The sequence below is a fragment of the Pleurodeles waltl genome, chromosome 9 (assembly GCF_031143425.1).
Source record: "Pleurodeles waltl isolate 20211129_DDA chromosome 9, aPleWal1.hap1.20221129, whole genome shotgun sequence".
NCBI classification, from domain to species: Eukaryota; Metazoa; Chordata; class Amphibia; order Caudata; family Salamandridae; genus Pleurodeles; species Pleurodeles waltl.
Genome location: NC_090448.1, coordinates 286,036,284 through 286,050,438, shown reverse-complemented (window position 1 = coordinate 286,050,438; position 14,155 = coordinate 286,036,284). Strand labels below are relative to the sequence as shown.

Sequence of the window (14,155 nt, the reverse complement as noted above, 5' to 3'; positions counted from 1 at the left end):
ATAGAGCTGTATGTTAACAAATAAGATATAAAAAGAAAGATAATTTTACGATGGGGGATTAAAAAACAATATGAAGAAAGGTGAAAAAACAGTGGAGGTTATGACTACTTCCATAGTTGAAGGCATACTCTGGTAACAGTTCTATTGACATTTCATCCTCTTTAAAGTGTTATGACATCATTAGTTAATAATAACTTTATACATAAGTATCCTAAATAAGTGACAAACATGTGCCTTGGGGATGGATGTAGGAAAGAAGCAGGGTTAGTACAATGCATAAGTAGTGATTGACAACTTAATGCAGGTGTATAAGGTGGAGCGCTCAGTCTATAATTTTATGTATTAATACCATGATAAATTCTGCGAATTATGTGGATTGCTAGAAGGGAGAGGTTAAAGGACAACATGAAGAAAAATAAAATAACTAAAATGCTGGCTATAAATGAGTAAAAGGAACAATATGAAAAGTGTGAAAGCGGGCTAGTGTTAGAGTAAATGGAAAACTTCAGAATTAAAGCAAAAATGGACTATTAAGAAAATTATTGCACAGGACACGAACAGCAGAAGTATTTTGGAATTCCAAATTTACACTGCTCTAAGCTATCAATAGTGTATCAAATGAGAGACAGGTTTGTTAAAATGTGTTAAGTTTACTTCAAAAGTTATTTAAGTGTTACAGGTGTAGTCTTATAAGTAGTATTTTCCTTATGCGGTCAAACATAATGTTAGTAAAATTGAAAAGCCAAGGTGTTTTTATTTGTTAATCTGTAGCCATATAGAAGATAGTAAAAAAATAAACACAGACATTCGATTTCTAGTGTAAAAGGCATAGCGTTGGTGTTGTGCATGAGATGTGGCAGTTATTTTGATTGTCTGAAAGTTTCTGTTCTCTTTTACAAAATCTTTCTTCCTCTTTTGATGTTTCTTTCAATATTTGATGGTGTTTGTTTCTAAGTCCCTCACTGATCTACCAATAGGCATTATCTTACAAAGTGAAAGTCGTGGTCATAATGACTCCTCAAAGACACTCTGTTGACTATCATCACTGGAAATCAGACATTGCCACTACTCAAAGCCCTCACCTTATGCCGTATGTTCAACTTGGTCTACCACAGCGTCCATCATTTCCACTTGATTTTCTTGGTCATTTAGCACATCCCCTTTGAAACCACCCTGTACTTCATGCTCATTGATTGTAGTCACATAATTCCTGAGCTGCACAAGCCACGGGACAGTATATGAGTTTGAAAATATAAACTCACTGTCTGATATAACCTACAGTTTAATGTAGGAATAATTTGCCTTATCAGAACATTATTCACAGACTACTATTGAATACGGTGCTTTTTATCTCAACATGTTTTAATTTCATTGTCAAACCCAGCATCAGATAGGTGCTGTCTATGAAATTCCTAGCCTTAACAATGTACTCTGTGTTTACTGATAGGCAGGTACATAAAATATATACCAGGTGCTTGCAATGCAATTCCTACAACTGACCGATCTATTGTGAAATCAGAGTGCATCAAACAGTGTAGATATGTCACTGGTATTAACTGGAAAGAAAGGATTTAGCCACTGCACTAGCTGAGGTCTTTCTTTCTCTTTTTATTCTCTCCAGTTACCTGTATCTGGTAATTTGATTGATATATATGGCAACCAAGGCATGCCTCCCTCAGGCCTTAGCATCAGCAACTCTTGTCCAGCTAATCTCCCCAATATTAAAAAGGAGCTCACAGGTAAATCTTTGGAAATCTGTTTACTGTACGTTGACAATGCTTTTTTGCATTCATTTAGAACGAGGATAACCTGGACGCAACAGTTTATTACGGTATGTCTTGCATTTATTGATTCTATGGTATGTTATATGATAGTTTAGTAAGTCTATTGTACATGAATGACTGTTCTAAATTGGGAGCTCTTGAATTTGAAGACCTCTGGATCGTCAGATAACCTCTTGTTTGTTTTCATAAAACTCACCAGTTTACCATACAATACTCGGTACAATGTCTCCACGAAACACTGCTGTGCCTAAATAAATAAAAAAGTTCTGTTAGTAGGCATATAGCCTCCATTGTTTGCATAAGATATATTATTCTGGGTCATCTATATTTCTGTAATTTTATATTCACTATTGTTACATGCAAACCTGGCCCTACCAGGCATCTGAGCACGAACTGTGGGATGTGAGGGTTTAAGGTGGCCTAGGACGGAGAGAAGCATATATACCACTTACAGAGAAAACAAATTCACCAAATACATCTGATATTTATATTACATTTGCTGGAGCAGAAAAATGTATGATATGTACTAACTACATAAATGCTTGTATGTATGAAATGTACTAACTACATAAACGCTTGGTAGACTATTAACTGTAATCACATTGTGAGTACTAGAAAATTCCGAAAATTGAGTTAACATAGCCAAATTAAAGTGGTTTATTCATTGAAGAAATAGTCTTGCTGAGGCAAACTTTGCAAAATATTAGTCAGAAAGGGGGATTTTAGTTGCAGCACAGGCCACAAAGCAAAGTGGTATAAGATGTGTAATGCAGGCTGACCAGATGTGGATAGAGGTGGATCAATATCTGCAATATTTGTGGTTCTGAGTGACAATAAGGGATAACGTGTGATGGCTCAATCCTTTATGAAATGTGTGTAGTTTACGTATTAATGTGGTAGTTGGAGAGGTGCTTCAGAGTTCAGGTGAAAAATCAGACCAGAATTTGCAATAAACGATAGAGATGAGGAGAAACCAATAACAGAGGTAAAACTGTTTGGTACTTCTGCAGGTCAAACCCATGTAGGTGAGAGCTTACCACATTTTCATGCCATCTGTGAGTGATCTAGATCTGTCCTTAGGTAAACAGTTGGTTTGGCCAGTTCTATTGTCAGTGCTAATATAATTTTATTTAGAATTTGGGTTGTACTTCTATAATTATTTTTCTATCTGAGCAACATTAATCTTAACATAAGACTAAAGAGAAATATTGATGTTCGAGAGGTTTTCTACAGTGAATTGTATTTTCTATTGTGTTTATATTGTGTATCTAGCAATATATGTACAGCATAGTCCAATCTGCTGCCAAGAGATCAGTTATAAAAACTCTGTAGCAAGAACAATCATGGCTATAGCATTTCTTAATTTCAGCCCGGAGGTTCCACTGAATTCTTACAGCTCTCCTCCAGAACCCATGTCACCTCAGATAAGATTTAACTTCAGTGAAGTTGTGTGAGCCACTGAAATCAAGAACCAGATACATGTTTCTGGCCCTCCTGGATGTCTCAATTCTCAAACTAGATGAGCTTTCACAGAAGTGATGTGACCTAGTATCTTCAGATTCTGAGCATGTACAATGAATAACCAGGTTCACATCCAGGCCTTGGTTCAACACCTTGTGAATTCCAGTAAATCTCCCTGTAGCAGAATGTTGCTAAGGAGGTTATAGGCCTCGGCCTCCTCATTGCCTTGACAAGCCGTTAAACTCCAATTGGAAACCCCTGATGGTCTGTAAGACTTATCTATCGTTTGTTGGCACCAGTTGTGGCATAACAATGTTAGTCTCCCCCCTACCCCTGAATGGAAAGAAGGGATCGGACTAGCCAGAGTATTTGATTCCTAAATTGCTGTTGCGCCTAAAGGAAATGGCCAGTGGAGGTGCTCTCATCCCTGGCTGGTCCCTCCAAAAACAGTCTTTCTCAATAATTTTATTATAGATGACTTGGCCTTGTCAAGCGATGTGAGAGTGAAAAAATAGTTCCTCATTTCTTTCCGGAATGGTTGTGGAGACAAACCCCTTTTCGCCAACTGGCCTACTCTGAAATTAGTGTGGTCACTGAATTTAGGGTCGACCCTGATAAGCAGAGATCTGTGTGTATTCATAGAAATAGTGCAAATTGCATAGCCCAGGAGCATCATTGCCTATTGTCCCATCCATACAGAATCTCAGACGCACCCTTTTTTAATGGCTCCTTTGCCATGTCTAGAATTTCAGTCAGTGGGTCTGCTATGTCCAGCTGCCTGTCCAGGCAGGCATGACCTCTCTTTTTCTTAGGGCCCTCCAGCATCCCCTGCCTTCCTTGTCTAAAGTCTTTCTAAGAATCCTCACCACATATAATCTGACCTTGTCAGCTGGGTCCTGTTAGGAGGACATGGTATGGCAAATGTCCTCTGGGTTCAGCATATCCGTAGATGTTTTAGGTTGCTGACCCTGCTCATCGCGTTTTTATCTCTTAGACTCTGAGTATGGATGCCATGGTCTGCTGACATCTAAACCATTGCGCGACACACCAAGGGAGTCTGGATCACCACCATTGTCTGGGATGTTCAAGCATGTTGGGTCCATCCCAGAAATGTTTGCAACCTGATGTGAGAGGTACCGAAAAACGGTCTGCTTCCCCCTACTTTGCCTTCTTTTGAACCAGGCTAGGAACACTCTTTCAGCATATCAAAGGCATCATCTCCCTTAGACTGCCCCGTTTCCATTTGGCCTTGGGGGGGAGTCTTGCCCACCAGGTTATGGGAATTATGGAGCCTCTACGCGGGCCCAGGGCTTCCCTCTAAGGAAGGGGTCCGGGTAAGAATGCAGCTTAAGCCACAAGCTTTTTCCCAGAGGACCAGGACACTTGCTACCTTGCCTCCCGTTGTGACATTGAATTATTTGTCATAATAACCATGTTAATGAGTTTTTACAGGGTGAATTTGTTTATCCAAAATGTACGCACATCATCTGGTCTGTGATGTCTTCTCAAGCTTCACTTGTCCCCGTTGGCAGTTTAATTTCTTGCATCTTGAAAGTTGTTTTTTCTGATCATAGTGTTACGACAGCAGAAGAGTTGAATGGTTCAGGGTCTAATCTTTAGTTTACTAATAACTCAGTATGTTGTGAGCAGGAAGCTGTCATTTCTAGGTGGAGAGTTGCAGCACAAGGAAGTTTAGAAAGAGCAAATACTCAACTTGGAGTTTTCAGAAGGCCTAAATGGTGAATGGTAGTGTTTGTTTCTTGTGAATGTAATGAATTATTCAAAATTAATAAAGGCTTTCATTGAGTATTGAATATGAATGCCCAGTAGTGGACAACTATCCCTCTTTACCCCTAGCAGACTCAAGGTGACGATCCTGATATCTAGTTGCACAAAGGTCATTATTTGCTAAATCAGTCTTGGATAAACCAGATATTGGGTGGTTGCAGTGGGAGAATTACTTTTCCCTGTGGTCCAAAACAAGGTGAATAATTGAACATACTTGTATTTAAAAAAATATATATATCAAATCAAGTAGTTAATCCTACCAACAAAGCAAAGGCCCTTGAAGTTATATTTTATTCCAACCTGTCAGAGTATAAACAGGTTAATGCTACCATGGAAGCTATAAAGTATCTCTTTTGAGAAAGGTATGCCCTTTTCTCCTAGAATCATATTGAGCCCGGGTGTCTGGATCCTTTATTGACTTAAAGATGGCCATTATAATTCTGACTGAGTGATGAGTGACACTACGCTTGTTTTGGTATGCCCCCCATAGGCAAATGAAATTAGGGCGTGGGGTGGAGGAGGGGGGTTATGTCAAGAGTTTGCTATGAAGGTCATTGTCTCCCAAGCATAGCTGTGCCAGATCTTAGTCTTAACAAAGAATGTAATGACAGTTAATTAACAGAAGTTCCTGCAGATAATATCCTACATTAAAACTACTTCCCTTGTGTCCTCTTTCATGACCCTTTCCTAACCTAACTTCTAATTGTAACTCTATAATTTACCATAGGTATAAACTGAACTCTTAATGCAACCCTAAACCTTACTGTAACCCTTTGCAGTATCTGCCATTCTTTAACTTGTCTTAAATTTAACCCTCACTTAAACTCTAACCCTTAAAATAAAGTCTAATTCTGTTTCTTATTTCTTATTTTCTAAGGCTATACCTAATTTAAATCACAGTTGTAACTTTTTACCTTAAAGTACATATAAGCCATAAATATAAATAAATTAATATAATCCTCACTATAAGAATTACCCATTGATGGAATGTTAAAAAATGATGAAGTGCCTTAACTGAACGTTTATTTGCTATCACTGGTCATTGCAAGGGGGTTCTCTGTGATGGGTTTGTTATGACACAATCACCGCTGTGCCTTTGTGCCAGCATCTCTGGAGGTTCTCTAATTCATTCCCTGTACTTGTGAGTGATATCTTTGCTGATAAAGAAAACTCCAGAACTCTCGTACCTTTGAACTTTTCTTAACAGGCTTTTTTAGGGACACAGGGTTTTAAAAATAATGTTGCTAGACTCTGCCTAGTCATTGATGCCAATCGTCTTTGGCAAATGTATTCAGCCTTCTCATCCTTCAAACCAAGTACTGTTATTTTAATAGCATTTCCACTTTCCTGAAGGCAAGCGAGATGGACTAGATGTGTAATCTTATGGTTCACCCCCTTAGGTGACTTTGACTCGGTTGGGAACAATTACTTACAATGCACACATTTCTAGGCAGCAGAAGTCCGGCCAGGAACATAAATGCCTTTGCAACGGCATCTTTTCTTTTGTCAGTGACTCCGGGGGAGTCGTCACAAATGTGTGTTAGAAATAAAGCTCTGTTTGGTGATGTCAATAATTGAGTGCACATTTATTATTATGAATATTGCAATTGTTGGTGGTGTTGTTTTTTAGTATTTATAGGCACTTGCTGCAAGCAGTTCACTACCATAACATTTCTTGGGCTGAAGGCCAGCCTTCCTTCCCATAACTTAACACAATGCTTTTCTTATACAGTTCTCCAATTCTCAAAGTTGGCTAGCGAGTGGAACCAAATAGAATTGGTAAGTTATGCCAACTCCGTGTTGGTAAGGGGGAGCAAGGCAACACCACACCCAGGGCTGCAAAGGCCTCTTTATGTTAAAATTCCCAGAGGCTTTGCAGTGCCTTCACGGTTATATCTGCTCCTTCCACTGAGTAAGGATTAACAATTGAGCTGCAGCGCCTTGTGTTGCAATAAACAGTGAAAATAAAAAAAAACTATATGTTGATGTTCTCTTCAGATCCAAATTAGCACAAGGGCCTTTTAGTGTAACTAATAAAGGAACAAGACTAGCAAACAAAATACTACTTGGCTGAACTATAAATCATTCATCTAGTGAAATATATCTATTTGAAAATTGAGCAATTGCTTAGAAATGTAGTACACAAATGCCGCTTACAGACAAATCACTGAGTAGGCCCATTGTGTCCAATAAGGTCAATTGGACATAAGCTAAAACAGCCCTTCTCAAGTTACGGGGTAGAAGTCATGAGGACAGAAAACAAGGAACTTGTTCATTCTTGTTAAAGTGTCCCCTTTTTAAATTATATAAAACATGTTGTGGAGAAATTAGTTAGAATAATGTTCATAATTTTTCAGTTTGTCTGTTGTAAATCATACTTAAGATAGCCTTAGATGCACCAGTATAGCATCATTTTAGCTAAGCCTTTTTTATAACAAAACACCACTTCCACTTATTTTTTGTGTTGTTGCTGTGTGTTCAATTTGCTGATCTTCAATGAGAACTGCACTATTGAGTTCACCATTTTAATAATTGTGTTGTACTATGCTGTGAAAAGAATCCATGTTCTTATGTAGTTTTTTGTGATAGGAAGTAAGGATTACCCCCAATACACATTTTGCACTGCAGAGCAGTGCTCTTTGTCTTAGTCACTGATACAGTTCTGGATATGTAAACTGATCCTATTGGAGTTATTTATATAACAGATTTCCCTTTTACATTTGGAATATCTATAATGTGGTCCTGTTTAATCACGGTGCTTGAGGTGTACTTTCTGTATTGCCAGAACTTGAGATGTAATTTCACAAGATTATATTATGATAACTTCTAGAATGAATAAAGCCATTGTGAATAATCCTCTGAGGTAAATAGTACAAATACATTGTTAATTTATCATTGAGATCAGTGTTTCTTTCTAATTAAGAAAAGAGTTCTTAATTTTTCGGTTGTGTTTAGGGTATTGGAATTGGGACAGATTTAGTTGTACCACAAGGGTTGTTGCTGGATTTATGGTTTATGTGACTTGGTGTTAGGTTATGGTTTAGGAGTAGTCCAGGGGTTAGGTTTATAGCTAGATTAAGGGTAAGGGTGAAGGTTCCACTTGAAGTAAGTTAAAGCCTTTCAAATAGGGGTATGTTTAGGTTAAGAGATATGATGAACTTCAGGGACAGCTTTTTGCCAACATAGAGATTTATTTATAGTATTCACTTCTTTGAAAGGATTCTCCTTAATCTGATTTCATTGTCATTGTATTTTTTAATAGCCTAGCTAGATACACATTGTATAGCCTTCAATAACTATGATTGAGGGATAATGTATTATTTAAATAATGAAAGTAACTTGAGTAACAGATTAAATAAATATAAGAAATTGGCCATTTAACATTGCTTTCAGGTAGCATGATCAAGAGCATAAATCAAATATTAAGCGGTTGCATTGATTCCCTTTTAGCTTGCAACCTTTTATAGAGCTTTTTCTCTCCCATCCTTCTCAAAACATGTTACATTCTCTGACCCGATTAGAAGTGTCAGAAAATCTATTCCTATAAATTGTTACTGATCTTTCTGACCAGATATATGGATTTCACATAACGAAAGCACAAACAACAAATAATGCAATAATAATGAGCGTAAAGTGGTTCTTTGGGTTGTATTAATTAATAAACACCATACATAGAATGTCGTTGAATAATAATCAACACTAGGGAACAAGAAAAACTGTTTTTGTTTTTTTAGTGTTGATTATTATTCAAAGAATTACTTTAAGATTATTTTTATTTTAGTTTTATTTATTTTATTTATAAAATGCCCTCATCATCCAGAAGTGACATCTCTGCACTAGAACCAAACTGGGAAGCTCTGCAAATAAATGCCCCTGAAGAAGGTACAGTCATGTTTTCAAATGCTTACGGAACACAAGAAGGTCCTTCATAAGACGCATTTCCTGAGGGAGGGAATTTTAGTTAAGTGCCCCCAAAAGAGCAGCCACCCATCCTGGTTTTCCTAATTTGGGTACTACGAATCTGGGCTTGATGGGAGGAACGCAACGCTCTAATATGCTTATAGAAGACCACTTTGCCTCACAAAATAGCAGGTGATTTATAAAGTGACTTGTGCATATAGTAAAGTAGTTTAAATCGGGCTGTTTCCAGCACTGGAAGCCAGTGCAACTGATTGAGGCAGGCTGATGCTGAGCTCCTTTTGAGGTTGTTACAGATCAGTCTGACTGCTTCATTCTGTATACGCTGCAAGCAACAGAAGAGGTAGTTGGCTGTCCCTAGGTATAAGGCATTGCCATAGTCCAGTCTGCTCAGAATGAGCAACTGAGTGACTGTCCTGCGCCAGGCTATAGGGATCCATCTGATTAGCTTCCTCAGCATGCCTAGGAGACCAAAACACCTTCCACACACTCAGTTTACCTGGTCCTGCAAAGAAAGTGAGTTGTCTAATACAACTCCCAAATTCTTGGTGGCTCTTTTTGGTAATGGAACCGCACCAAGGGAAGTAGGCCACCAGATATTAGTCTAGACTTTGTCCACCACCCCGGAACACCACAATGCCAGTTTTATTCTGCATTCAACTTCAAACAGTGTGAACACATCCAGCTAGCCATGTTCGAGAGACAGCCCAAAAGATTCTCACGAGTCTGAGGCAGATTTTAATTGATGATAATAATGAGTTAGGTATCATCCGCATGAGAAAATGTCTCGAAGCTACAAGATTTGACAATATTCACATAGGGGGCAACATAGACATTAAACAAAGATGGACTTAGAGATGACCCTTCTGGGACACCACAATTAGTCTGCAGTGAGGTCGATTTAAGTGGAGCCAGATACACAGAGTAGGATCTGTTGGGCAAAATGCTCCAAACCATTGCAGCGTAGAAGAATGCAGGCCGGCTTCATGAAGCTTAGAACTAGCTGGAAGTGAGAGGCAGTATCTAAGGCAGAAGACAGGTCTAAAAAGATCAGGCCAAAAGCCTTGCCCTGAAGTCCCTCCACTCTAATTCTGTCTACCACTGCCAGCGGGGTAGACTCAGTGCAGTTCAGCCCATTTGAGAGATGTCCAGAATGTCATTGACTTCCAGAAACCTTGATAGCTAAACATGAACTATACTTTCCAACTCGCCAAATAAGGCAAACGGGAGATAGGACGATAGTTGGAAAGATCAACTTCTGCTTCAGTCTTTTTTAATAGAGACAGCAGAAGAACAGATTTCCAACAAGGAAGGAAATCAGCTTTTTCCAAAGATAGCCTACACTGCCAAGTGATATAAGGGCTAAAAACCGGGGCAAGCCTGGAATACATGAAATAGGGGAAAGGGCTCAAATGTAATCCTAATTTCACTTGCATTATTTGCTCTTTGTGCATTTTATATTTGCATTTTTCATGACATAAATAGATCAACTGAAACAAGAAGCAATAGTTGGATTTAGCATTAACATGGTTGCCATGATGGAGTGTTGGAAAGCCGTGCTCTGCTAAAAACAACACAATCAAAGCACCTACATGTCACAAGACAAAACCCCTGAAGAGATAAAGACAACTGGAAAAAATAACAAAAACCCTAAAAAATTTAGAGGCAACTGTGGTACAAGTCTTACTATGTTTTCCAATGTAATGAAACACATTGACTCAACACAAAAAAGTTTCAACCAGAAAGCTACTACTTCCCTTCTGAATGAGTGGCAAAGAAAACTTTTGGGCATACTGCGAGCCTTGGGTGGCGTTTCTAGAAATTTGAGAAGAGGTGTATTAGCTAGTGTTCCCAAAGACATGTGGGGTGCAAAATATGAGAGAAATTTTGACTAGTCATGGGCCTATGTACAATGGTTCACCTTCAGTTATGGGGGAGACTATAAACCTGGCACATGAGTTATGCAATGTAACTGGTTTGGCATATCGGACACTCACCTGCCAGCTTGCTTGCTCTATTTTTGTTTTTAACCAATTTTCTGAAAGGTGGCTTCTTTTTTCTAATGGCTTTTTACATTACTTTGGCACAGCATAATATGTAAATCGACCTTGATTTAATATGTTTAGTAGCACCTCTTAAAAGCTTGGCACCACACCTAAATTATTATTATGGACTGAAATGTATTTTGCTGTAGAGGCATTCCAGTTGTTGCGCCATTTGTGATGTTTCCTACCTTGAGAAGCAAAATTTAAAACAGTTTAAGTTAAATGTCTCTAAAACAGCGAACATCTAATCCTGGTGTTGGAAATTTGTTCTTTTAGTTCATACCTCAGTATTTAGTCCCCATTATAAATCTAGGTCATATTTACCATTGTTACTGAGTGGTGCATTAAAAGAATGAACTGGGTCATCTGGGTGCTTTTTGTGTTGTATTCTGTTACCTGTATTAATAAATTAGCGAGGCTCCCTCTAGTTCCCTTGAATTGACTAATTAAAAACTCATTTCCACTTACTTATGATATAAATAACTGGATGTTTGCGTTTTGGACCTCTAGGGAAAGGTAACACTGAGACACATTGTTGAAAATTGGATTATTGGTCACTGTATACATTGCTAACAAACACTGTGCCTATACCAAATTATGCACCAAAATAGATGCCTCTATATTAATTAGGCATAGCTTCTCGAGATGAAACTGTCATTGCCATTGATGCCAACACATCAGTTGACGAAGAATTTCTTGTTACAGAAGTTTCACATTGAGTATTTCTACATTCTCTGTTCTATTATTACAGAGTCAGAAGCACGAGCATTGGCCAAAGAAAGACAGAAGAAGGACAACCATAATTTGAGTAGGTTAATCATTCCTTTGTGTATTGCGTTATGTTTTACTTCATCAGGCACGAATTCTGTATGTTTATTCAAGTTGGAATAACTCAGTCTTCATCTGTGCGTGTTATTTAGATGTCATTAGACTTCATAATATATCAATGTATGTCAATAGTGCCTATTTGATTTAGGAGAAATGTGCATTATGCTCACTTTGAAATGCTGTTGTGTATGACAGCATGAAACTGAAGACTTTTTTCTCATTATAAATATAAATTTGATGGATACATGTTTGTTCACTTAAGGTAAAGTCACTTCGATTTTGCTGCTGGAGTAGCATGTGTGAAAATATAAGAGAATATGATGTCCAAAGCAGTTTTGTAGAGGAAGTAAGGACTGCAAAAACATTCCATCTGCTTTTTTAAGTAAAATAGCGCAAAGCCTATGCTAACAACACATTTGCATTAGCTATTATCTTTAAATGGCCTTTTCCTTTTTACAAAATGTCTAATTTAGATATTTCCTTGCGTTGCTTTATTATAGTTGAAAGAAGAAGAAGATTTAATATAAATGATCGCATTAAAGAGTTAGGTACTTTGATACCTAAATCAAATGACCCGTAAGTATATTTTTAATGACTACATATATATTTTATTGATAGTGAAGAACTGTGTATGTTTTATTGATAGTCAAGAACTGTGTCCAGACTTATTCTTCATATTTCATACATTCGGATTATGTATCTCAATTTGACACTTTCTGTGTAGAAGAGGAACGCAAAACTGAGATTATCCTGTCTCTACTTATCCTTCACTCACTTGTATCTTTATTACCTCACCACAGAGCTCCAAATACATTTCTAATTATTGGCCATTTGTGAGAAAGGGGCAAGGGGCATTTCTGAATCAGGACAAAAACTATGTATTTTCCTTGTGCCAGGACAACCCCAAATGTTTCTTGTGAAATTTGGATTCCCACAGTAGGAAATTTATGGTCTTTTGATCAACTAATCTTTCCGTCAGTGGAACATAAAAGGTATCTTTTCCTCCATCAGTCAGTTACATGAAAAGTAAGCCCATCCTTTGCTTACCATTCTTTGGCTTTATTGCCACTTTTATTTGGTTGTTCTTCTTCTTATTATTATTATCTTTATTAGTTGGCTTGCCTAACTATGGCGTGTGTTCCTCTTTGCCATCCTTTTGCTTAGCTGATTTACATTCTTTAGCTTCTCACTTTAAAAAAAAAAAAAAAACTTTTTACTTTTTCTTTTAGCATTCCATGAAAGTGCATGTGTTTTCTAGCTCTCCCTTTCATGTGCTGATTCCCCAAAAAACACCCACACTCTGCGTTCCCTGTTTTCGCTCCCTTGTGTTATGGTTTCTCTCTCCTATGCACTTCTCACCCCATCCCAAGCACAATGTTGCTATATCCTTTGTGGCAGTTTTTTTCCTCCTCCCCCACTGGCTATATTTGTATTCCTCCTTTCCCTGTCGCTTTCCCCCACCTGCTTCTTCACTGTTGCCCCACCCTGGCATTCATTTAAATTGTCCCATTTTGGAATGTGCAGCAGTTGATACTTGCTGCTGAGCACTCTGCTAAACAAAAAAAGCACTATTGCCCACTTGTCATATTTTTTTCTTTTGAATTTATGGTTGGTACATGCTTTGTGATGCTTGCATATGTTTATAGAATGGCATGATGTGCAACAGTGTAGGTTTCCCCGCACCTTTGTTTTTCTTGTTTTTCGTTTCTTTTTTGTTTGTTGTTGCACTACAACATTTGTGAACAACATTGGCAAAGCCAGTAGATAGGTCTAAAAGGCGATAACAATACTTAAAAAGGTCTCCTAATTAACAGTTCTTATGAATAGTATATTTTCAAAGGATGCCATTGTTTGTCAACAAGTTCAAAGTAGCATACATTTTTTTAATTGCAGCTGTTAAAAGGTTATAAGCCGTTTGCAACTTTCCATATTAGAGCCAACTTTTTAAAAGCCATAAAATGTACTGCAAGGATGTATGATTTTTGTGAGAAATCCACAGGACGTAGATTGGGAGCTTATCCCACCTTTCATAGTCACACCCAGCAACAGCTGGAAAGTGGTAGGTCAGCACGCTGGTGCGGGTGGGGATACATAATAATGGAAAAAAAAAAAACAGACCTGCTGCTACTGCCGTGAGCCTCCTCCGTGCTCCTCTGCTCCCGGAAGCCTATGGGCAAGCACAGGCTCCCAGACTGCCCACCCAATCCAGATGCTGCTGTCATGCTATGACCCAGCATGAGAGCTGTGCCAGGATTGGTCTGAGAGGCTTGGTTAGGTGCCCACTAAGGGACTGAGAGCCCATGTCTAATCTCCACTTTGCTGTGTAACACA

At 38.2% G+C, this 14,155-nt stretch overlaps 1 protein-coding gene across 10 annotated transcripts in view; it reads left to right on the top strand.

The window, feature by feature from the left end:
* Positions 1-14,155, top strand: part of MITF (melanocyte inducing transcription factor) — a 654,150-nt gene that overhangs the window by 625,575 nt on the left and 14,420 nt on the right. For 8 of the 10 annotated variants that reach the window (XM_069206733.1, XM_069206728.1, XM_069206732.1 and 5 more), the window contains 3 exons: positions 1,622-1,739; positions 11,748-11,804; positions 12,325-12,400. In XM_069206733.1, the coding sequence (XP_069062834.1) occupies positions 1,622-1,739; positions 11,748-11,804; positions 12,325-12,400 (251 nt within the window). Of the gene's footprint in view, positions 1-1,621; positions 1,740-1,797; positions 1,832-11,747; positions 11,805-12,324; positions 12,401-14,155 lie in introns of all 10 variants that reach the window. The other 2 variants (XM_069206734.1, XM_069206731.1) reach the window with 1 other exon arrangement.